Source organism: Talpa europaea (assembly GCF_964194135.1).
Source record: "Talpa europaea genome assembly, chromosome: 5".
NCBI classification, from domain to species: Eukaryota; Metazoa; Chordata; class Mammalia; order Eulipotyphla; family Talpidae; genus Talpa; species Talpa europaea.
This window is the reverse complement of record NC_140071.1, coordinates 82,006,142-82,032,785: the sequence shown is the minus strand read 5'-3', so window position 1 is coordinate 82,032,785 and position 26,644 is coordinate 82,006,142. Positions and strand designations below refer to the sequence as shown.

The following is a 26,644-nucleotide window of genomic DNA, read 5'->3' as shown; positions in this document are numbered from 1 at the left end:
CATATGGAATCACCAAAAACCCCAAATAGCCAAAGCTCTTATGAAAAAAAAAAAAAAAAGAAGGGAATGGCGGCATCACACTCCTAGATTTCAAACTATACTACAAAGCCATAATCATCAAAACTGCATGGTATTGGAACAAGAACAGACACACAGACCAATGGAATCAAATAGAAAATCCAGAAATAAACCCACAGATTTATGGTCAACTAATATTTGACAAAGGAGCAAAGAATATGCACTGGAGCAAAGAAAGTTTGTTCAATAAATGGTGCTGGGAAAACTGGGTTGCTACATGCAAAAGAATGAAGCTTGACTACTACCTCACACCATGCACAAAACCAACTCAAAATGGATTAAAGAACTAGACATAAGACCTGAAACCATAAAATACATAGAATAAAATATAGGCAAAACACTACATGACATGCACCTCAAAGACATCTTTACAGACACATCACCCAAAGCAGTGATAGTGAAGGCAATGATAAACAGCTGAGACTACATCAAATTAAAGAGCTTCCGCACAGCAAAAGAGACAGTAACAAAAACAAAGAGAAACCCCACCGACTGGGAGAACATTTTTGCACACCACACTAATGATAAAGGACTGATCACAAAAATCTACAAAGAGCTGATGAAAGTCAACAAAAACAAAGAAAATAATCCAGTCAAAAAATGGGCAGAAGAGCTATAAAGAAAGTTCTCTGAAGAGGAAATGCAAATGGCCAAGAGGCATATGAAAATATGTTCAACATCACTTGTCATCAGGGAAATGCAAATCAAAACTACAATGAGATACCATCTCACACCAGTGAGAATGGCACATATAGAAAAAAAAAAAAAAAACTAGCAACAACAAATGTTGGTGAGGTTGTGGAGAAAAAGGAACTCTCCTGCACTGCTGGTGGGAGTGCAAACTGGTCCAACCACTATAGAGAACTGTGTGGAGATTTCTTGAACTACTAAGCATAGAGCTTCCATATGATCCAGCAATTCCACTCCTAGGTATTTATCCAAATGACACAGAAACAGTAACTCCAAAGGGTACCTGCACTCCTATGTTTATAGCAGCACTATTTACAATAGCTAAGCTATGGAAGCAACCCAAATGCCCAAAAATAGATGACTGGATCAAGAAGATGTGGTACATATACAGCATGAAAGATTACTCAGCAATGAAAAAAAAGATAAATACATGTAGTTTGCAGCAACATGGTTGGAGCTAGAAGGGATCATGCTCAGCGTAATAAGTCAGAAAGAAAAAGAAAAATACCGGATGGTCTCACTCATAGCAGGAATTTAGAAAACCTAAATAAGAGACCAGGAAAAAGACTAATCAATACAAAGTAAAAATCAAAATCAACAAGCAACTATAAACCAGAGATACACTATGGGGGGGGTGCGGGGAAAGGAAGGACTAGAGTCAAAATAAGGGGGAGGCGCAATTGTATGGGGAATATAAACAAAATGAAAATGCATGCTTTGTACAAAGATGAAAAAAGATGTAAGAATTATATAAAATAAAATATTTAAATAAAAAAAAGAAATGTTAGGTAAAATATGAATATATGCATATATATTAAATAACTGTTTAGTTTATACAAATTGTTATTATAATGTGCAAAGCAGTATGGCTGTGCTTTAATATAACAATAGGTACAAATAAGCTGGGAAAATAATTACATTATAATAAAAGAAAAAAATAAAAAAGAAGAAGTATATGAGATTTATTTAGGTGATTAAAAGCAAGCATTAAAGATACAAAATTGGAGGGCCTCCCTGGTGGCACAGAGGGTTAAGACACAACGTATGAAACTATCCACAGCCTCTGCAGCACGAGTTCAATTCCCGGCCAGGGAGCAACCCACATGGCACAGCAGATCTCTCCTGACTCACCCACTGCTCCCCTCAGTAGTGTATTTTGCTCAGTCTGCCTGTTCGTTCCCCACTCTGTCTATGGTGAATCCTCTCACCTCCCACATCTCTGGCCTGCACCCCAGTCCTTGTATGCATAAATAAATATATCTTAAAAAATAAAGATATAAAATTGAATAAATAGCAAATGTCAAAATGCATCATACATAGTATTATGTATGTATATATAGACACACATCTGTACTTTCTAGTATATGTGATAAATCGGTATGTGTTTAGTGAATCATGATATTAACATGTTTTTTCGAGGTTTCTGTGAAGGAGATCTGAAAGCAAGTGGAAGAAAGATAACACTGTGGTCAAGGATAGAACCTTCAATGTCAAACTTGATTGCAAGGCTTTACTTTATCAATTGACCAGTTGTGAGACCTTGAGCACAATGTTTAACTTTTTGCTTAATTTCTTCTGCGAAAATTGGCATGATCAAAGTAACTATTTCATACAGTTATGTAAGAAGAAGCATCTATAATGTCTATTATCATGCCTAAGATATATTTGTGTTCCCAAAAGATTGTAATCCACACTCCATCTTTTTCCCTAACAGTATTAATTGAATTGTATTATATTATACATACAAACATTAGGTAATATCATTATCATTCAAAATAAACAGCCAATGAAACAATACAGTTATGAGTATGGGAAGAAATTTATTGAAGGTAATGTCTAACAATAGAAATCCATGGTTTCCATGGGTTTCAATGTTTTGCTTGATAAAAATGAAGACTTCCTACCTAGGTAAGGTACTAGGAATCTACGATTTGACCACAACCACAGTTCTGCTTATATATAGCATGTATATCTGAGAACCACTGATTGACTGATTATGGAGCACTCAAGATAATGCATGGTAATATGCTAGACAATGTAGGCAGTGGGGGGGGATGGGGCTTTGAAGCTGTGTGACCAAATACATCTGCTTCTCAGACTGAGCTTCTTACCACCTGGTTTATAATGAATCCCTACTGGTATTTCCACAGCATCAAGAGAGTTCACTTTTGTACAAGCTGAGGACTGACATTTTTAGCACAGGAATTGAAAGTCCACTTGTCTAAAAGCCACACAGATAACAGAAATGGGAAAAAGTTAGGCACATGAATTTTTGCTTGTGTAAAATGTGGCACCCACTTGGCTTGTCTTTTGCCTTCCAAATCTTAATAGAGATGTGGGTACAAAACCAATCCAGCCATTTTTGTTTTCTTTAGGTGCCTACTAGTCCAGCTGCAGTGCATGTCCAGCCCAACCGACCCAGCCCTTAGAGCCAATCCTTGTCCCGAATTTACTGATCCTGCTTGCCGACTTCCCTTACCTACATTGTTCCAACAAGCCAGAGGCTGTTCACCTTGGAGACCTGCTGTGGATGTGGGTACCACCGGCGAGAGATTTACACCCTTTCCCCTGGATTTTCAAGGGCCAGTGACAGCTCACTGGACACTGCTGGAACCGTGACATATTTTAATATCCACTACTGATTTCTAGCTGTATGTTGCCATGTTAGAAATGTAGGGTCAGTGGGCTGCAGACCCAATGTTTGTTAACAGAAGCTTATTATATGAAATTTTCTCTCTAACCATATATGCTGTAAAACTTTATTAAATATCTGTGGATCCAATATTTTGAGGACTAAACCAAAAGTTTGTGGGTTACATCATCATATCAGGCTTGTAGACTACCACTTTGAGACATTGATCTAGCAAATTCAAAGCTAAGAATGCCAAAGTTATCTTTATATTTCTTGTCTCTCTCCTACATCAGAGACAATCCCATCAGTTTTTGCCCACTCTCTGATTTTGAGACAATAAATGAAGCAAGCTGGCTAAGAGATATTAAGCATAGCTGTTTCTGTTAGTAGGGCTGAAGATCTATTTTCTGAATTAGTGTTTTATAATATTAATTTACTTTTCATTACCTATTTTCAGAAAGAATATTAGGCAATATTAGGAACTGTAAAAGACTGGGCCTTCCCTAGTGGCGCAGGCGGTTGAGCGCAGGGCTGTGAAGTTGTCCACAGCCTCTGCAGCGCAGGTTCGATCCTGGCCCACAGGCGAGGGTCCCACATGGTGTGGCAGACCTCTCCTGTCTCACCTGCTGTTTCCCTCAGCAGTGTATTTCGTCAGTCAGCCTGTTCTGTTCCCCACTCTATCTCTGGTGAATCCTCCCCCACCCACTGCGGATCTGGCCTGTATCCCTGTTCTTGTATAAATAAATCTTTAAAAAAAAAAAAGGAACTGTAAAAGATTAACAGCTATTTTAAGTAAATGAAAATGATTATTAGCACCTGAGCCCAAAGAACTAAAAGTTTCTTTTTTTTAAAAAAATATCGAATATTTATTTTCATTTATTTATGCATACGAGAACTAGGGTACAGGTCAGAGGTGCCGTGGAGGTGGTGGTGAAAGGATTCACCAGAGACAGAGTGGGGAGAAGAACAGGCAGATCTACTGAAATACACTGCTGAGGGGAGCAGCAGGAGAGACAGGAGAGGTCCCTGGCCAGGGATGGAATTCATGACACAGTGGCTGGTGATAGCTTGATAGTGCTGAGACTTTAACTCCTGTGCCACCAGGGGGGGCTGAGAAGAACCAAAAGTTTCTTTTTTTTTTTTTTTTTTTACAGATTTGTTTATTGATTGATTGATTGATTTATACATACAAAAACTGGGTACAGTCAGAAGCACGGGAAGGCGAGAGAATTCACCAGAGCCAGAGCGGGGAGCAGAGCAGGCAGAAGGACCGAAGTACACTGCTGAGGGGAGCAGCGGGCGGCAGGAGAGGTCTGCGCGCCATGTGGGACCCTCCTCCGGTGGCCGGGGAGCAGCCGGGGATCGAACCAGAGCTGCAGAGGCTGCGGGCAGCTTCGCAACCCAGCGCTCAACCGCTGCGCCACCGGGGAGGCCCAAGAACCAAAAGTTTCTTGATGGCTGAAATTACAATTTCTCCTCATCTCTGTAATTCCTGAATGACTGACTACATTGAATAAAATTGTTCCACATCTTTTTCTAAATCAATCACTTCACTGAAATGGTTGCTATGTATAAAAACCTAAATCTATTTCAGACACAAAAGGAAATTATCATGAGTAGGTATATCTGTGCTCAACTTTTGTTCTTTAGAACAAACATAGCAAATATTTAGCACCCCACCCACCTTCCCATCTAATACATATGTCCTTAAATAATCAATTATAATATTGCTTTCTGTGCAGGCTGGATTTAGACTTATGATTCTCCCCAACACAGGACCTTGGGAGTCCCAACCAAGCAGTTAGCATTGATATATATGCATGTACATCATCAACCTAGAGTTCAACATGTAAATCTGTCAGATACAGGTTATGTCTGCACAGTTATCGCCAGCGTTTTATCAAACAATATTTCACTGCTTAATTTTACATCAAAAAGTAACTAATTTTAGTCAATGGAATGATAAATTTATAAATTTTAAAAAACTCTTTGAGGTCAAATACATCTTGGTATTTGGTATTTTGTACACAGCAGACACCTAAAAACTGTTGAATTAAGTTTCCAAAATAATCTGGTAATCCTATTTACTGAAGTTCTGGGAATAATTGATTTTATGGTGTATAGTTATAAAAGCCCTTAAATATATCACATAGTTCCATCCATATTTTATAGATAATGCCATCGGGACCTGAGGGGATAACTCAGTTGTTCAATCTTACCAGCTATTTGGAAGCATGGGTCTGTTGCATTGTGATTGTATTTGTCTCCTATAGAAATTACCACAAAAAAACAGAGTATTTTCTCATAGTCTAGAAGCCAGTGGTCTGAAATCATTATCATTGGGACATACTCAAATGGGCAGAAAAGCTGCACTCATTTGCTGAGGTACTCAGACAGAATCTGCAGTTTGTCTCTTTCAGATTCTGGTGACTGCTAGCATTCCATGGCTTGTGGCTACATACTTCCAATCTCTGCCTCATTGGTCACGTTGTCTCCTCCCCTTTACCTGTCATATCTTCCTCATATAAGGACACTAGTGATAGCATTTAGACCCCATTAAGATAATCCAGGAAAATCTCCCATCTCAAAATACTAATTTTAGCACATCTGCAAATATCCTTCTTCCATGTAAAGTAAGATTTACAGGTTCTGGGGGATAGGAACTGATATTATCAGGCTATTATCAAGCCTCCCATAGTGGTTACATCAGGAACTCTGTGTCCAAATGCCTGCGTTTAACCCTGATTATATACTTAATGTGATTTATATGCTTTATTTTCTTCCTCCTAAAATAAGGATAATAACAGTATTGTTACGGTACTTGTGAAGATAAAATAAAGTAATGCACATGAAAACACTTAGGACAATCCTGTTACATAAACTTTCTCTATAAAAATTCTCATTAGATAGCATCTTTCTAGCTACCCATCAGCATAGCTGCCAAATTTTCACAGAATCCACAGTTGTCCTTATATTTAATAAAATAAATTAATTTATTTTTAACCAACAGGCCAAACTCTAAGTATCAAAATTAGGCTCCTTGCTTCCCAAATTGAGCTGGTCTTGACAATATGGCTCAAGATCTAGGTACATTCTGTACTTAGAAGAGAGTCATGTTATATTTTCTGCTGTTGGGTATCTTTTGTACCTCCTGAAATCATTCTGACCTTGCATTAAGCAAAAACAGCTGCTTTACTATGCCTCACAGTTTCATACTTCTAAATTATTTTAATTGATTTTTATATGCTTAATGAATAGCCTTTTAATTTTTTAGAATTAATTTTAATGTGTTTTCGATGTGCTTCTCTAGAGAATAAAATAATCCCATTGTCACATATAGTAATTATACTTGTATTCTTACAGACATAAAAAAAAAAAATGGGCCTTCCTCCAGTAATGGCAAAAGGAGCTAATTATGTCATCATGGAGTACAGCTATGCTTAAATCTCAAAATCTGGCTGTTATGGTAAAATAACTTCTATGGGCATGTTTAGGAGAACTAGATTAGTCTTCTGAGCTTTGGACATTTTATTCAAAGTGAAAAATTCCTGACTTAATGCCAGAGAACCCTAAAATGACTGCAATGGTTTTCCTTTCCAGGAATAGAGTATTTTATCTTTGCTGGAATTTTTTAAAAAGTCATGAAAAATTATATTCACCAGCTCTTGCTGTGGTTTTAAATATAAGGAGCACAGTATATCAAAAATGTTGAATGTTTTCATTTATTGCTTTTCCTTCTCAAATGCTGTAAAAGATTTAACAAATACAAACCAAAGAAACAACCAACAAAAATAAACTACATAAAGTTTCTTGTAAGGTGGGATTGAAAAGTTAATAAGTGTCATGGGGCTTGCCTGGTGGCATAAGGGGTTATGATGCATCCTGTGAGTTTGATCCCCAGCCAGGGAGCTACCCACATGGCGCAGCAGACCTCTCCTGTCTTGCCCATTGCTCCCCTAGAAGTGTATTTCATTCAAATCCACCTGTTTTGTTCCCAACTCTGTCTCTGGTGAATCCTCTCACCCCCTCACACCTCTGGCCTGTACCTCAGTTCTTGTATGCATAGGTAAATAAATCTTTTTAAAAAAAAAGAAGTGTCACATTTTTGCATATTAATACAATCACTGAACTACAAGGAGAATTTTCCTAAACAGTTGACTTGGGCAAGTTACCTGAGGTTTCTATACTTCCATTATCTTTATTTCTGAAATAAAGATAATAACAGAACTAACTTCACAGGTTATTGGGGGCATAAATAGCGCACATGTACAAGGGGTTCACGAAAGAGCTAAGCACACAATAAGTATGCCATATATTTTGGCTATTAGAACATGAAGTACTTTCAATGACAAAAGATTTTGATTTTATTCCTGTTATTATTTTGTAACTTCATTTGCATTTTAAAAGCTAATGTTTTAGACTATTCTTAGGAATTTACAGTACTTTTTTAATTGCATAGTTCTTATCCAGGGAGAGAGGTTAGAATGATCTGTAAGCAGGCCAGCAGAATGATTACCTTGGGAAAGTCTTCAGTTATGTGGAGGCTATCTCTTTCTGCACTGAGGTCATTTAAACAGAAAAATCCCAAGTGAACAAAGTCCCTGCAGAAATCAGGCATAATTTCAGCCATTCTTTATTTCTTGACTTTGGGGCATTTATAGGACAATATATTTGTATTCAGATATGTTGCTGAAGGTTTTTTTTTTTTTTTTAATATATATGTTAGAGCTGGAATTCCAAGTGACATCCATTACAGATGAAGGGAAGAAAGAAAATCCCACACAAGACAATCTTTTATATTCACACTGCATCTTTAGTTTCAGGATAAAAATGATTATATGTCATCACATATTCTTTAAGGTATGTCTTAGGGATAAAAAATAAGAAACATGTCAACCTTATGGATGAGGAACCTCACATACCAAAAAGTTAAGGCTCCTTCCTCAGAGTACAGGAAAGGAATGCAGTGATTGCAAACAAACGCTTTTGCAAACAGCCATTTTAAACATAGCTTCTTTTTTTTTCATACAGCATAAAACATGAATTTAATGACATATTTCAGTCAAGTGGATTACCAACGCTGCATGTTACCCATATATAAATGATTTCCCCCAAAACATAACTTATATTTTATTCTAGCAATTGCATGTCTACTGAAGGAGCTAGTGGCCAGCTGGGGAGTTAGCCCACACCGGGCCCCTTCTGAACAAGTAGTCTGAGCCCACAGGGAGAGCGAGCACCCACAGCCGGGGCAGACCAGGCGCGCAGAAGAGTGTGCCTGAGACCAGAAGCGCAGGGAGTGTGTCCCACATCACCATTTTAGAACAGGAACATTTCTTCAGTAAAGACTACCTGCAGAAGGCTTCCTCAGGAGCCAGAGGTGAGCGGGGGAAGTTCGCCCACGCCAGACCCCCTCTGGCCTGCAGTCCAAGCCCAGAGGGAAGCAGGAACCCACCGCCGGGGCAGACCAGGCGCACAGGGGAGTGTGTCCCCACATCGGCATTTTAGAACAGGGACCTTTCTCCAGTAAAGGCTGCTTGAAACTGACAGATGACTCCTGGAAGAACCAGAGGGGAACAGAGAAGCCCACCCAAGATGCCGGCAAGTCCCAACAACACAGTGTCCCAACGCATACGGCAAATTAGAAAACAGACAGTAGGGAGGAGAAGAACCACACGCAACCTAGCAACTCTCCAGAGAAAAAGCACACCACAAAAAGAAAGCCAGCCCCCAGATTGCAACGACAATAACTTGGAAGAATTTCTGAGCCTTCCAGAAAGAGAATTTAAAATTGCCGTGATTAAAAAACTGACAGAAGTCATTAAGGAAAACAATGATAAGGGAAAAATAATCAACGATCAGAAGAATGCAATTGAGTCCCTAGAGAGGGAAAACAATGGTCAGAAGAAAGAAATTGAGTCCCTAAAGAGGGAAGTAAAAGAAATGCAGGAGATCAAAGAATTAATGGAAGAACTAAAGAATTCTGGGAAAAGCAATGAAAGCAGAATAGATGAAATGGAAGAACGAATAAGTAATCTTGAAGACACAGAAATAAAAAGAACCAAAACAGAAAAGGAAAGAGAAGTACGAAGGAAAAAGAACGAAGAAAGACTTCGGGAACTACCTGACTCCATGAGGAAAGGAAATATAAGAGTTATAGGAATACCAGAAGGAGAGGAGAGAGATGTAGGAACAGAGAAAATATTCAAAGAGATAATTGAAGAGAACTTCCCAAATGTGAAGAAGGAGCTGAAAATTGATATACAAGAAGCAAGAAGAACACCAAACTTCCACGACGAAAGGAAAAATACAGCAAGACACATAATAGTAAAGCTCCCAAGAATCCAGGACAAGGAAAAAATAATGAAGCTGGCAAGAGGGAAGAAACAGATAACATTCAAAGGAAAACCAATCAGGCTGACATCAGACTTCTCCGAAGAAACACTACGGGCAAGGAGAGAGTGGAGGGACATAGTCAACAGACTCCAAGAAAACAGATGCCAACCAAGAATACTCTATCCCGCAAAGCTCTCCTTCCTCTTTGAAGAAAGAATATGGACCTTCCCAGACAAACAGAAACTCCGGAATTTCATTGCAACTAAACCCCCACTCCAAAAAATACTACAAGGAGTCCTAAAGCCAGAACCTCAGAGCGACGAATAACAATGAAAGAAGGCCAAAAAAAAAAAAAAAAGTTATTAAAAGAATAAATAAATAAAATCAAAGGAAAGACAAACACAATGGCAAATACAGATGTTAACATATCAATATTAACTCTAAATGTAAATGGACTAAACTCTTCAATAAAAAGACACAGAGTTGCAGCCTGGATTAAGAAACAAAACCCAACCTTTTGCTGTCTCCAGGAAACACATTTAGCTACAAAAGATAAAAATAGGCTCAAAGTTAAAGGATGGAAAACAATCCTACAAGCAAATGGACCAAAAAAGAAAGCAGGAACAGCTATACTTATATCAGATAAAACAGATTTCAAACTCAAAAAGATAAAAAGAGACCCCAATGGTCACTACATTATGATCAAGGGGACAATACTTCAAGAAGAAATAACACTCATTAACATATACTCACCAAACGAAGGAGCACCAAAATATATCAGACAACTGTTGTCCTCTCTGAAAACAGACATCAGAGAAAACACATACGTAGTGGGAGACTTCAACACACCACTATCAACAATGGATAGATCAACAAGACAAAAAATAAGTAAAGAAACCAAAGCTCTAAATAAAGACCTAGAGCAATTGGGCTTAACAGACATCTATAGAACACTAAACCCCAAAAAAATGGAGTACACATTTTTCTCAAGCGCACACGGATCATTCTCCAGGATCGATCACATACTGGGGCACAAGACAAACATCAACAGATACACCAAGATTGAAATCATATCAACCATCTTTTCTGACCATGAAGGCATCAAACTAGAAATAAACCATAAAAAGAAGGCAAGGAACTTTCCTACCTCATGGAGATTAAAAACCACACTACTGGAAGACCATTGGACTAATGAGGAGATCAAAGAAGAAATTAAAAAATTTTTTGAATTGAACGACAAGGAGGACACCAATATCCTAAATGTATGGGATGCAGCAAAAGCAGTAATAAGAGGAAAATATATAGCAATAGAAGCTCACATCAAGAAACAAGAAAGAACGCAAAGAAACAACCTAATCTCGAAGCTCAAAGATCTAGAAAAAGAACAACAAAAAAACCCCAAAACCAGTAGAAGAAAAGAAATAATAAAAACCAAAGCAGAAATAAATGAAATTGAAACTAAAAAAACAATCCAAAAGATCAATGAAACCAAGAGCTGGTTCTTTGAAAAAATCAATAAAATAGACAAACCCCTAGCCAGGCTCACAAAGGAAAAAAGGGAGAAAGCACAAATAAACAGGATCATCAATGAAAGAGGAGAAATCACAACGGACACAGCAGAAATCAAAAGAATAATCAGTAACTACTATGAACAGTTATATGGAAACAAGTTTAACAATCTAGAGGAGATGGACAAATTCCTACAACTCTACCATCACCCAAAGCTAGATAAAGAAGAAATAGAACACCTAAACAGACCAATTACAATTAGCGAAATTGAAATGGTAATCAAAAACCTCCCCAAAAACAAAAGCCCAGGACCTGATGGATTTACAAATGAATTCTACCAAACATTCAGAGACGAATTAGTGCCTATCCTTCACAAACTCTTCCAAAAAATTGAGAAGGAAGGGACAATACCAAACACGTTCTATGAAGCCAACATTACACTAATACCAAAACCGAACAAGGACAACACAAAAAAGGAAAACTACAGGCCAATCTCCCTAATGAACACTGATGCAAAAATCCTCAATAAAATTTTAGCTATCAGAATCCAACAATGTATCCATAAGATAATTCACCACGACCAAGTTGGATTCATTCCAGGGGCACAAGGATGGTTTAACATCCGAAAATCAATCAACGTTATCCAACACATCAACAAAAAGAAATATAAAAACCATATGATAATATCAATAGATGCTGAGAAAGCTTTCGACAAAGTGCAACACCCATTCATGATAAAAGCCCTTGAAATTCTTGGGATACAAGGAACATACCTCAACATCATAAAGGCCATCTATGACAAGCCAACAGCCAGTATCATTCTCAATGGTGAAAAGCTGAAAGCAATTCCATTAAGATCTGGAACAAGACAAGGATGTCCACTCTCACCATTGCTTTTCAATATAATACTGGAAGTCCTAGCCAGGGCAATAAGACAAGAGAAAGACATCCAAGGAATCCAAATAGGAAAAGAAGAAGTCAAACTATCACTATTTGCAGACGATATGATATTATACATAGAGAACCCCAAAAACTCCACAGAAAAGCTAATTCAACTCATCAATCAGTTCAGTAAAGTGGCAGGATACAAAATCAACACGCAAAAGTCAGTAGCCTTCCTATACACAAACAATAAATCTGAAGAAGAAGAAATCAAAAAGACCATCCCTTTTGTTATTGAAACAAAAAAAATCAAATATTTGGGAATAAATCTAACAAAAGAGGTAAAGGACCTATACAAAGAAAACTATAAAACACTGTTAAAAGAAATAGAAGAAGACACAAAGAAATGGAGAGACATCCCCTGCTCATGGATTGGAAGAATAAACATTATTAAAATGGCCATCCTTCCAAAAGCAATATACAGATTCAATGCTATTCCAATCAAAATTTCAATGTCATTCTTCAAAGAAATAGAACAATTATTGATGAAATTCATATGGAATCACAAAAAACCCCGAATAGCCAAAGCTCTCCTGAAAAAAAAAGAAGGGAATGGAGGCATCAGACTCCCAGACTTCAAACTATACTACAAAGCCATAATCATCAAAACTGCATGGTATTGGAACAAGAACAGACATACAGACCAATGGAATCGAATAGAAAATCCAGAAATAAACCCACAGGTTTATGGTCAACTAATCTTTGACAAAGGAGCAAAGACTATGCATTGGAGCAAAGAAAGTTTGTTCAATAAATGGTGCTGGGAAAACTGGGTCGCTACATGCAAAAGAATGAAGCTTGACCACCACCTCACACCATACACAAAAATCAACTCAAAATGGATTAAAGAACTAGACATAAGACCTGAAACCATAAAATATATAGAAGGAAATATAGGCGAAACACTACGTGATTTGCACATCAAAGACATCTTTACAGACACATCACCCAAAGCTGTGATAGTGAAGGCAAAGATAAACAGCTGGGACTATATCAAATTAAAGAGCTTTTGCACAGCAAAAGAGACAATAACAAAAACAAAGAGAAACCCCACCAACTGGGAGAACATTTTTGCACCCAACACTAATGATAAAGGACTGATCACAAAAATCTGCAAAGAGCTGATGAGTCTCAACAACAACAAAGAAAATAATCCAGTCAAAAAATGGGCAGAAGAGCTTAAAAGAAACTTCTCTGAAGAGGAAATGCAAATGGCCAACAGGCATATGAAAAAATGTTCAACATCACTTGTCATCAGGGAAATGCAAATCAAAACTACCATGCGATACCATCTTACACCAGTGAGAATGGCACATATTAAAAAAACTAGCAATAACAAATGTTGGCGAGGGTGTGGAGAAAAAGGAACTCTTCTGCACTGTTGGTGGGAGTGCAAACTGGTCCAACCACTGTGGAAAGCTGTGTGGAGATTTCTGGACCTACTAAACATAGAGCTTCCATATGACCCAGCAATTCCACTCCTAGGTATTTACCCAAAGGACACAGAAACATCAATTCCAAAGAGCACCTGCACCCCTATGTTTATAGCAGCACTGTTTACAATAGCTAAGCTTTGGAAACAACCCAAATGCCCAAAAATAGATGACTGGATCAAGAAGATGTGGTCCATATATACCATGGAATATTACTCAGCATTCAAAAAAGATAAACACATGCAATTTGCTGCAACATGGATGGCGCTGGAAGGGATCATGCTCAGCGAAATAAGCCAAAAAGAAAAAGAAAAATACCGGATGGTCTCACTCATAGCAGGAATCTAGAAAACTTAAATAAGAGACCAGGAAAATGAATAACTATAAGAAAGTGAAAATCAAAATCAACAAAAAACTATGAACCAGAGACACTTTTAGGGGGGCGGGGGCGGGAGGGGAGGGATTGGGGTCAGAATGGGGGGCTGCAATTGTATGGGGAATATAACAATAAAATTTATATGAGTTATTTTTTTATTATTATTTTTTTTTAATTTTTTTTTTAATAGAGGCATGTTTTTATTTATTTATTTATATACATGCACTTGGCACAGTCAGAAGCGTGGGAGGGTGAGAGAATTCACCAGAGCCAGAGCGGGGAGCAGAGCAGGCAGAAGGACCGAAGTACACTGCTGAGGGGAGCAGCGGGCGGCAGGAGAGGTCTGCGCGCCATGTGGGATTCTCCTCCGGTGGCCGGGAAGCAGCCGGGGATCGAACCGGTGCCGCAGAGGCCATGGGCAGCCTCGCAACCCAGCGCTCAACCGCTGCGCCACCGGGGAGGCCTAAGTTATGAGTTATTAAAGTTGATGCATTTGTGAGGCCTCCACAAATCTTGGGAAGTTCTGTATATATACAAAAGCAAATATTTTTGGAAAAAGATAGACTAATTCAACTAGATATGTATTGTAGGTCTTACTCTTGAAGTAGAAATGACATTATGGAGGGCCTCCCCGGTGGCACAGTGGTTGAGCGCTGGGTTGCGAAGCTGTCCGCAGCTTCTGTAGGGCCGGTTCAATCCCCAGCCACCAAGTGAGGGTCCCATATGGTGCGCACACCTCTCCTGCAGCCCACTGCTCCCCTCAGCAGTGTACTTCGGTCCTTCTGCCTGCTCTGCTCTTCGCTCTGACTCTGGTGAATTCTCTCACCCCCTGCACTTCTGACTGTACCCAGTGCTCATATAAATAAATAAATAAATCTTAAAAAATTAAAAAAGAAATGACATTTTGAGTTGATTTTTGTGTATGGTGTGAGGGAGTGGTCAAGCTTCATTCTTTTGCATGTAGCGACCCAGTTTTCCCAGCACCATTTATTGAACAAACTTTCTTTGCTCCAATGCATAGTCTTTGCTCCTTTGTCAAAGATTAGTTGACCATAAATCTGTGGGTTTATTTCTGGATTTTCTATTCGATTCCATTGGTCTGTATGTCTGTTCTTGTTCCAATACCATGCAGTTTTGATGATTATGGCTTTGTAGTATAGTTTGAAGTCTGGGAGTGTGATGCCTCCATTTCCTTCTTTTTTTTTTCAGTAGAGCTTTGGCTATTCGGGGTTTTTGGTGATTCCATATGAATTTCATCAATAATTGTTCTATTTCTTTGAAGAATGCCATTGAGATTTTGATTGGAATAGCAGACATAAGACCTGAAACCATAAAATACATAGAAGGAAATATAGGCAAAACACTACGGGATTTGCACATCAAAGACATCTTTACAGACACATCACCCAAAGCAGTGATAGTGAAGACAAAGATAAACAGCTGGGACTACATCAAATTAAAGAGCTTCTGCACAGCAAAAGAGACAATAACAAAAACAAAGAGAAACCCCACCGACTGGGAGAACATTTTTGCACACCACACTAATGATAAAGGACTGATCACAAAAATCTGCAAAGAGCTGATGAGACTCAGCAACAACAAAGAAAATAATCCAGTCAAAAAATGGGCAGAAGAGCTAAAAAGAAACTTCTCTGAAGAGGAAATGCAAATGGCCAACAGACATATGAAAAAATGTTCAACATCACTTGTAATGAGGGAAATGCAAATCAAAACTACCATGAGATACCATCTCACACCAGTGAGAATGGCACATATTAAAAAAACTAGCAACAACAAATGTTGGCAAGGGTGTGGAGAAAAAGGAACTCTTCTGCACTGTTGGTGGGAGTGCAAACTGGTCCAACCACTATGGAGAGCTGTGTGGAGATTTCTGGACCTACTAAACATAGAGCTTCCATATGATCCAGCAATTCCACTCCTAGGTATTTACCCAAAGGACACAGAAACATCAATTCCAAAGAGCACCTGCACCCCTATGTTTATAGCAGCACTGTTTACAATAGCTAAGCTTTGGAAACAACCCAAATGCCCAAATATAGATGACTGGATCAAGAAGATGTGGTACATATATACCATGGAATATTACTCAGCATTCAAAAAAGATAAACACATGCAATTTGCAGCAACATGGATGGCGCTGGAAGGGATCATGCTCAGCGAAATAAGCCAAAAAGAAAAAGAAAAATACCGGATGGTCTCACTCATAGCAGGAATCTAGAAAACTTAAATAAGGGACCAGGAAAATGAATATAAGAAAGTGAAAATCAAAATCAACAAAAAACTATGAACCAGAGACACTTTTTGGGGGGTGGGGGGCGGGAGGTGAAGGATTGGGGTCAGAATGGGGCATTTGCAATTGTATGGGGGAATATAAAAATAAAATTTATTATTTAAAAAAAAAAGAAATGACATTATGTACTAATTGATACAATGGTTGAGTATTTATTTGAAGCAAGAGAAATGTGTTGTTGAAGATTTCTCTTATCTGAAAATGTCTAAATTGAGCAAATAATTTAATCTAATTCAAAATCTGGTTTCTATAACTTATAATGGGCTCACTAATGGCTTAAATGGTTGTGCATGGGATCAAATCTCAGCTTAGTAATGGAACTTAGCACTAGGTCTTTTACTTGGTGTTCTGGTAAGACTGCTGAGCTATATTAAGACATTTGGCATTTGATCTACCAGCTACTGTCATGGTATAAACTAAATCTTCCAGAACACCTAGTAAAAGAAATGTATTATTTTGTTATGTTATATAATTGATTTCAAATATGCCAGATAGACTGGTGGGAAACCACAGATAAGTAATGACTTCCTTAATTATGAACCAACACATTAACTCACAATTTTACATGTGTAGTTAATTGGAAATATTATTACCCTAATATAGGAAAGTTAATTTATTTACTTCTTTAAGATATATATTGAGTTCCTACACTGTGGCAAGCATCATTGTTAGCAATATGAATTCATCAATGAACAAACTGTACGATGTTTGTTCATGTGATCTTAACTTCTGAGAAGTTGGGGAGGAACAGACCACAAATCATGAACATAATAAATAAGTAAATATATAATGGGTTAGAAGTTGATAAATGTTATGGAGAAAATGATTATGTAAAAAAGTATAATAGTGATTTGACTGTGTAGACCACAGAGGCAATCACGTGATATCCTTGAATTCCTTGGGTGATGAAATATTTTTACTAAATGAACAAATGATTTGTTTGGAATAACATCATCACCTTGCCCCCTCATATGCTTTCAATTTAATTCCATCTATTTATGGCTATAGTTACTTAGCCCTGCTCAACTGTAAGGAGCTACTATTTTTAGGCATTGTTAGATAAGAAAGAAGAAAATAAATTGCCTGCATTTGGGAATTTATATTCCAATTGGAATTTATATTCCAATTTATATTCCACAGGCAACTTAAAAGGAAACATAAATGATGAAGAGAAATGCCCTCAAGAAAAATAAAACAAGCTTGGGGTTAGGAGAGTGACAGGGTTGAATGGGATCAGTGAGTCTGAGGTAAGTTAGTCAGACTGACCTCACTGATAAGGTGACATCTCAGTGGAAATCTGAAATGAAAGAGTCTAGGAGTCACATATGGAGTTGGAGAAGAATGTTCTAGGTGGAAAGGAACAGTTATTGCAAATGGCCTGTGTCCGGAATAAGTGTATTGCATTCTGGAAACAAGGAAACTGTGGTTGCACCTGACCAAGCAATAGGAAACCAACACATCTTTATTATAAGTAATAGTGAGCCTAGGGCCTCCCCTGGTAGCACAGCGGTTGAGCACTGGGCTGTGAAGCTGTCCACAGCCTCTGCAGCGCAGGTTCAATCCCCGGCCACCAGCGAGGGTCCTCTCCTGCAGTGCTCGCTGCTCCCCCCGGCTCTGGCTCTGGTGAATTCTCCCACCCTCTTGATCTTCTGACTGTACCCGGTGCTTGTATAAATAAATAAATAAATAAATAAATAAATAAATAAATAAACAAGCAAATAAATAAATAAATCTTTAAAAAAATAGTGAGCCTATAACATGCATATAGAAAACAAGATATTTCTGTGAACTGCCACCTTACATAAGAATCACTGTCACCTCCTCACACTTGTATCCAGAGTGTTGGCTAGCATGGACTCGATTGCTGGATTGACCTGCTTCTACATTTACCAACCATGTGTACTCAGGCAGAACTTTTTATTTCCCTTTCCATATTCATCTGCAAAATGAGGTTGATAATACCCACATAAAGATTTGTTGCAAGAATTGAGGTTTTCCTTGTAAGTAATTTGTTGATCAATGGGTACAAACTTCAAGTTATAAGACGAGTAAGTATTGGTACAGCATGATTACTCTAGTTAACAACACTGTTATATACTGAAATTTGCTAAAAGAGTAGATACTAAGTGTTCTCACAACACAAAAAATTGAAGAGGTAACTATATAAGGTGAAAAAAATAAATGATATGATTGGAATAGTTACCTCTGTTGCTATCATTATTCTAGAGCCCATGTGTCCAAAACTGACCACATGTGGCTATGAAATAAGCAGATCATACGTTTAGTCTGAATTGAGAAGCACAGTGATCATAACACAAGATCTCCAAGATAAGTATGAAGAAAAGTATGAAAGCATTTGATTAATATTTGTTTATATTGGCTCTTTTGTAGAAATGTCAATTTAGATATACTGGACTACACACAAGATACACTACTAATATTGATGTTTTCTATTTCTTTTTGTTATTTTAAGGCTGGGTACAAGAAAAGTTTAAATGACAGATGTGACAGGAATGCTATTTCTTTGGCCACTGCTGTTGTGGAAAGCATGTTAGACATAAGAGACTAATATATATTAACTAGACTTGGTCCAAACTCACATAAGGAAGTTCTGATCCTGGGGTAAAGGATAGGAGACCAGTGGCAGGAAGGGTCACTTGATCTTTCTTAATTCTTTCCAGGAATTATCTTATCCCACTCTGTTGCCACTTGCTTTTGTGGTGGTGTTCGTTATGATTGCACACATGATAAAGAGTGGGAACTATCTTGGGAACTATCTTGCCATTCCCAGGAAGATGAATTCTCTGTGCAATCATATATGTTATAACTCATGAAGTGCAAGAGAAGGCTGATCATATCGAATACTCCTCCACCCTCAATCATAAGGAAAAAAAAATCACAGCATAAATTATGTGAACTGGCAGATCATTTCAACTTTTAGGATTGACAATCCATATCTGGGACATGAATTGGAGAGAGATTATTTAATTTATAAAATTGACATAGTACAGGTAGAAGTCAAAGTGTACAAATAACGCTGTTTATATAGTTATATTTGTGTTATGAACATCTATTATGATTCATTGATCATTTGCTTTGTGTTTGGCACTCTGTTGGATGGTCTACAAGATTTTCTAGTTTAAGCTTAACTGAACCCTTTCATTTTTATTTCATGGCTGATAAAACTAAGGCTCAGGTTAAGTGATGCTAGTCAGTCATGGCGCTAGAAATTGAACAAAAGCCAACCTGGCCCCAAAGTCTGTGCTTTAACCACTGCACTATGTACTATTTCACAGTAGATGGCCGAGTACCCCAACAGCAACAACCACAGCATCATCAATAATCACAACACAACAGTAGCCCTGAGGAATTCAAGATGACTCCTGAAGGGAGACAGTGCTTGATAACATTTTGCCTGAGTTTCATTTTCCTACCTTAAAATGAAATTTTCTGTTGACTTATGAAAAGGAACAAAGGAGGAAACAATTCCTCTCCCAAAACTATAATAGCTGCAGTACCATAAGGCTCTACTTGAGACAGTTACTGTATCCACCTGATTTCCCTCAAAGAAATTTCTCTCTGCAAGGGAAGCAACAAAAACCTTCAAGGACATCTGGATAGCCCTCCAGAAATAAGTGCAGTATTTTAGAGCACACATATTACATTCTCAGCTCATGCCTGGCTCAGTCCAAATTTTCATTTTTCCTTTCTCCCTTTGCCCTGATTGCCTCACAAACTTCTATTTCATATAATTTCAATTTATAAAATAGTATAAGTAAATAAAGTCAATATTCATTTCTGCTTTGCAATCTAAAAATAAAGCTTTTTCATGAAAGAGCTAAGGGACATTCCCTAGTGCAGTTAATGAATATAAATCTAATTAGGTGAGAGGTGATTGCACATTTTAACCTTAGCATCATGATTATCTTCACCTGAGACAGATTTAAAACTGAATTGCAGCTTATGTGCTGACCACCTGTCAAATATTACTGGGCATGTGGCAACATACACTTGGAGGGTGTGACCCTAGAGTTCTAAATAAATCATATACAATGTTGTAAACCAATGTTACTTCTTTAAATAATATTACTGGGCAAAGCATCACAAACTAGGGCAAACTAGAAAATTTACAAGCATCCTGGAACACTATGAAGGACTAGATTATAATGGAATGGCCCTGACAAAGAGAATTTTTACCTTCTTCATCATGATGTGAATCTATATGAGTAAATCTTTACACATTGAATGGCTTCCTTGGTTGCACATGTCTGAGTTCAGTTAATTATGGAAATGCAAGCAAACTGCTCCTCAGTCTTATTACACAAAGATAAAAAGGTCTATAGGCAACTTAATCCTACCAGAAGATGAGCTTGTTTTCTCATTCTTTGCAAATGTCAAACTACATTTAAAAACTGTGAAGAATAGATAACAAAGAAAAATGGGGTGCTTACATGTATTTAATTTTTATGTAAAGAATAAGGATGTAAGGAGAGAATATTATACACACACGGAACTCACACAATAATCCCCTCTAAAAATCAATAAAAATTAAAAGCTTATTAACGAGAGTCATTATATGGAGCTATACGACTTCAAATTTAGCTTTTAGGCAAGCCGATTTAGCATGGCATGTAGACTAGAAATTGAAATTTTTATTATAATTCATAATAATAAAAACAGCACAATGAAAAATAGTTATAGTTTTCTATCATTATATCTTTTTTGATTATAATTTGACACTAATTTTGAATTCATTTAAATATATGACCAAAACAACTGCTGTTTTGTTTTAAATTGATGGGAAGAATTTGTTGTCCGTGATAAATAATCAAACAAATTCTTCAAGATTTGTGGTAGAATATCATGGTGGATACTGAGGTATGTACGAGATCCCCTTTGTGGACTGATCCCATCTGTTGGGAGTGGTGGTGGGGAAGACTCAGTTTCAATCTCCTGAAATTGCCCTATTAAAGGAGAACTGACTTGACCCAGGTCACCATGTCACCAACCCAGGTCACCCAGGTCACCAGCATAAAGGAGCAGTCCACATCCACCAGATCAGAATGCTCTGAAAGGCAGTATGGGTCTTTGGCTCCCTATTGAATCACCCTTTGTCATATCTGTACTGTGACTCAGTTTCTGCCTTTGCCCAATGCTACCACCTTTATACTTCTGTAGACACTGCTCTTAAATTACTCTTTTAGTGCAGGTCTATATATGTCAGTGTTGATTTCATGGAGTATTCACTTAGGAAAAGAAAATCTCTATTTTTTTAATAACTTTTTTTGTAAAAAGAAAAATCTCTTCAGACATGCTTGGAAAGAAAAGATTAATGTAGAACACTATAATAAACGTCCCCAGGAATTCTTTATAATGACTTTAATTTGACATAAATTAATTAAACATCTATGATATTCTAGGCATTGTACTAAGCACTAAAGATTCAAAGTTAAGTAAAACAGAAGGTTTTTAACTGTTTAGTGCAAGATTTTGGTTTTTAAAAAATTACGTTTATTGAGCTAACATTGGCTTATAGCACTGTGTTTAAAAGTACAGTTTCACACCTCTACAATTCTTGATCTCAAGTGCTCGCTGGTGTGAAACACAGATACTACAATAGGTGAATATTATTTAAACCATTACTACAATAGGTGAATATAATTAAAATATAATTTAAATTCTTAACAGCCTATTAAGAATATGGACAGACTGCTCTGAAAAGAATGAGGATCCCTCAACTCATGATGCAGAACAATTTCATAAGGGATTTTGAACACAGTCTTCCAAAGGGTTCAGGCCTTTTGAATCTATTCTCTCCTCTATCACATCCCACATCCATTCTCTCAACAATAGCAATTCATCTGCCTTTAAATGTATCTGGAATCCAGTTCTCTCCACTTCCACTGCTTTCAGTCTATGCTAACCTAAATGGTTGTTACAGCAGCAGACTCCAAACTAGTCCTCCTGTCCCTTCCCTTCCCCCTGACCTTCTATTATCAACACAGCATCTAGGTGATTCTGCTAAAAAGGAAGTCAGATAATGAATTCCACTGTTGAAAACATTCCAAAGTCCCCACCTATCACACATGGAGCAATTGAAATAGAGCAATTATTTATCAATTCAAAAGCAAGCATTTATTTATGAAGATGCTGATAAGACAGACATGCAAAGGCAAAGACAGATTAAAAACTAGCTGGATAGAGAGGCTTTATTTAAATTAAGATTTAATAAGTATTTCTGATAATCTGCCTCTGAAAAGTGGTATAAATACAGGCACCAAAGTTGAGGCAATATGTGATGCTTAAGGAGCCCATGCCCATAATCCTGAAGGCTTCTCCAAGGTATTAGAGTGCTCTCGGGGACTCTCACGCTGAGAAGCGGCGAGTCTCCTGTCTGCAGATGGATGGATTCCAGGAAATCTCCAGACTGGTGCAGCCCACTCTGCATGCCAGTGTGCTGAACATTGCCAAGAGGTTTGTTACCTTCTCCCTTTTGCTGCCAAATAAATTATATGCTTATGTTGTTAGGATGTGGATTCTGCCACCCTCAATATATTTATATTGTGATTATATGCATTTGACTAGAGTTGTAAGTAGAAGTGAACTGGGGTAATCTATTAATTTTAGGAAGACTGCATTTGTGGTAACAAAGAGGAAGGGTTAGAATAAGGACAAGACTTGAGCCATAGACATAAACTAAAAAGTACTTGCTATGAGTGGGATCTATTCTAGGAGAAGGGAAGAAAGAGGTAAGTATAGAATTATAATAGGCATCAGAGTCAGGGCTTTTGGGACTTAGTGATATATTGAAGGCAAGTGGTATTGACATTTGCCACAAAATGTGAATTAGTGAAATGTGGATATGCAAAGGATTCAGATAAGAAATGGATTACATGGATTTCAGTGGTCTCACATCTGAGAAAAATTCTCAGAATGGAGACTTAAGATAGATTATAACAGCAGTCAACTCTCCAAGATGCAAGTAGTGTGAAAAGGGGTATACAGGAACAGCTTCAGGCTGCATCTTACTGCCTGTGGGTTAACTGGCATATGCATCAATATATTAATGAATCGAAGAAGTTTTGTAATGAAGAATTCTCGTTAGCTTTATCCAGAAAAGTATTTACCATATTGATTATGGCAACTTTTTTTTTTTTTTGTGAGTCACCATTCAGCTTCTCTCTGAATATGAACACTCTAGAAATTAACACAACTTAGAAAATGTTGGTGCATTTTTGATGCACTACAGTGGTTCCAATTTTGATTTCTAGTAGCAAAATTAGTCACCATTGTCTTAACAAATTGGTAGAATAAACTCATTAAAGGAATATAGCTGGTTTTCCTATAGCCTAGTTACTACCATTTTTTTTTCCAATTCAGAAACTTTTGAAAATAGCACTAAATCTTTCACACCTTAAAGGAAAACTGCACAGTCCCTTAAAATAAATACATTGATGTTCTGGTGAGTGACTTAAGGGCAAAGGGTATCTCCAACGGAGAAATCCTGAAGCAGGTATGACTAGTTTCTTTGAACTGTAACACTAGCAGTTCAGAAATCCCTATATCGCTTTAACTTCCCACATCCAGATGTACTGTGGTGACTCACATGCGATGCGCACGTAGGCCTTCCGACTCTTTGTGGTGCCTGCGGAGCTCCAGGCCACACACTGGCACCAATAATCTTCAGGTCCAAAAAGTTCTTCCACTTGCTGGCGTGAAATCTCAATGCTTACTTCCCGGACAATGAGACCTACCAAGAGAAGGGAGGGTGTAGGTTAGAAGACATAGAAATGACACATAAAGTGCCATGCCATGCTTCCCACACAGTCACTATTCTTTCTGCTTGCTTGTTTGTTTTTAAGATTTTATTTATTTTTGCATAGAAGAACTGAGGTGTAGGCCAGAGGTGTGGGGAGTGAGAGGACTTACCAGAGACAGAGCGGGGAGCAGAACAAGTGGATTCACTGAAATACAATGCTGAAGGGAACAGCAGGTGAGAGAGGAGAGGTCTGCTGTGCCATGTGGGTTGCTCCCTGGTTGGGGATCGAACTCAGGCCATCACAGTGGGCCGACACAGTGACAATTCTTAATGCTATTGTTCAGCATCAGCATAACAAATATCTTTCATGTTTCTGATTTACCTTTGGCTTGATTCACACCTTTTACATTCACTTATTTGCTATTTCAAATCTGTTGAAGCATGTGAGGGCCATTTGGCTGTGACATCTGTCACCCCATTGGTCGCTAGGGTTGACTCAGCTCACCTGGCTGGGTAGGCTGGTGTCCCCCTCCTCCCTCACCACACCATGTGCGTCCCTCCTGAAGTTGAATGCTGGATCTAAGAGGATGGCGTTCCCCGAATATGGACTGGACAGTTCTTCTATCAAGGGTATAAGCTGGACTCCCAGCTAGAACCTCAGAACAAGCTCTCAAATATCCTGGATTTATCAGAAGATTAAAATGGATAATATTTATCACTTCACAATAAAGCCTTTCCCCATAAAGTCTGACTAGTATTCACCCTTCACCAAATTATCTCCTACTGCATACTCAAGTGTGAACTTTATTTTCACATCTTCTAAGAATTCCACCTCAATTATACAAGTTTGTGATTATACAATTATACAGCTGTGTGCTGTACATAGCTTTATAATGACTAAATTTTCCTAATTCTTCACATGAAATGAGGCAGACGTAAAGCAACAATCATACATATATATCTGTTATAAATATATATTAATAATAGATGTTTTATTATATCAGTCAGTGCTGTTCACACCTATACAGAGTTCACAATATGCTGTACATAGATTTATAATAACGGAATCTTCTTAACTCTTAACCTAAAATAAGAGATAATGACCTAAGACAGTAATCATAAGCATATTATGCACATGTATACTATACACACAGTATATATAAACTATATATACATATGTATACATATATGTAAATTATATAATGCACATAGTTTATATATAAGGCTATAATCTGAAAAGCCCAAAACTATTTTATTTTTGGTTATTTGAACTTAGGTTACAATGAATAAATCAATGTACAATTCTGATACTTTAACTTAGCTATGTTTCAGTTATAATAATTTTTTTTTCAAGGAATTATTGGCCTTAGTTAAGAAACATGTTAATCATCCCAAAGAATATGTGACTTTGGTTTCATGCATAATAACGTGAAAACAAAATGTTTCCTCTACAATTCAATGTAACCAGAATTCTATTAAAGATAAAATGAACTCCAGCTTAAAAATATCAATCCAATAATTGGAATTTTTAAGTTACCTTAAATAAAAAAAATATTGAACTAAGATTTTGGGGTTATTATTTTAGATGTATTTATCTTGAAGTATGAAAGCTTATTTCAAGATCTAGTCTGCATTGCGCCTTTTTGTTCAGAGGAAGAAGATCATCCGAATAAGATAGTAAACCAACTATGTACTACACTGAAGATTGAATGTATACACTTACAGAAAGGAATTTACATTGAAAAAACTAACTAGACACCCTTAGAACTAGAAAAATTTGTTCTGGATCTGGTGTTCTGGGTCATGTGTGAATAGAGTAAGGAAGATTAAATATTTTCTTTGTACTGGGCAAATATTTATTTTATATCAATTATGTAAAAGATATTACACTAGATACTTCTGAAACTCTAGTAAGTCAGTCATTGCCCACTATAAACTTATATTAATGTGAGGAGAGCATATATGAACTACACACTATACAATGCATTATTTAATTACAACTGTGCTCAGTGCTGCAAAGGGGATGTATAGGGGCAATGAGACTCAATAACAAGGTAACCCAATTAGCATGAATAATCCAATATGAGTTAGCTTGAATAAATATAGGTAGAGGGTCAGGACATATGGGAAGAAGCTGAAAAGAAAATGAAGGCATTGAGAACCCAAAAAAGCACTGAACCCAGGACACGGTGAAGAACAGCATGAGCTGAAGCTAGAAACAAGAAAGTGAGCAGTTTACAGGGTCTTGTAGAGCAGTGGTTCTCAAAGTGTGGTCTCTAGCACACCTCCATGATCATGACCTTGGTGGAAATTGGAATGATTGGGCCCTACTCCATACTTCTTGAATAAGAAATTTTAGTACAGTTAAGAAAACATTCTCGACAGCAAACATCCTAACTTATAAACACACAGTGTTACTTTCCTTCTTTACTGATTCCTACTTAGAGTTATCATTTTCCTATCTGATTTTAACTATTTTCATTTTTCTAATGTCTAAAATCCATACAAAGATAGAGTACTGTCCCTCCCCTCATCCACTTTTCTTTTTATTCACTTTCTGCTATTTAATGCTTTTGAC

At 37.4% G+C, this 26,644-nt stretch overlaps 1 protein-coding gene across 2 annotated transcripts in view; it reads right to left on the bottom strand.

The window, feature by feature from the left end:
* The window catches only part of UNC5C (unc-5 netrin receptor C), a gene marked incomplete at both ends in the record, with an annotated part of 418,359 nt that overhangs the window by 117,934 nt on the left and 273,781 nt on the right, over positions 1-26,644 (bottom strand). For both annotated transcript variants that reach the window (XM_084233858.1, XM_084233859.1), the window contains one exon: positions 23,914-24,057. In XM_084233858.1, the coding sequence (XP_084089984.1) occupies positions 23,914-24,057 (144 nt within the window). The remainder of the gene's footprint in view (positions 1-23,913; positions 24,058-26,644) is intronic.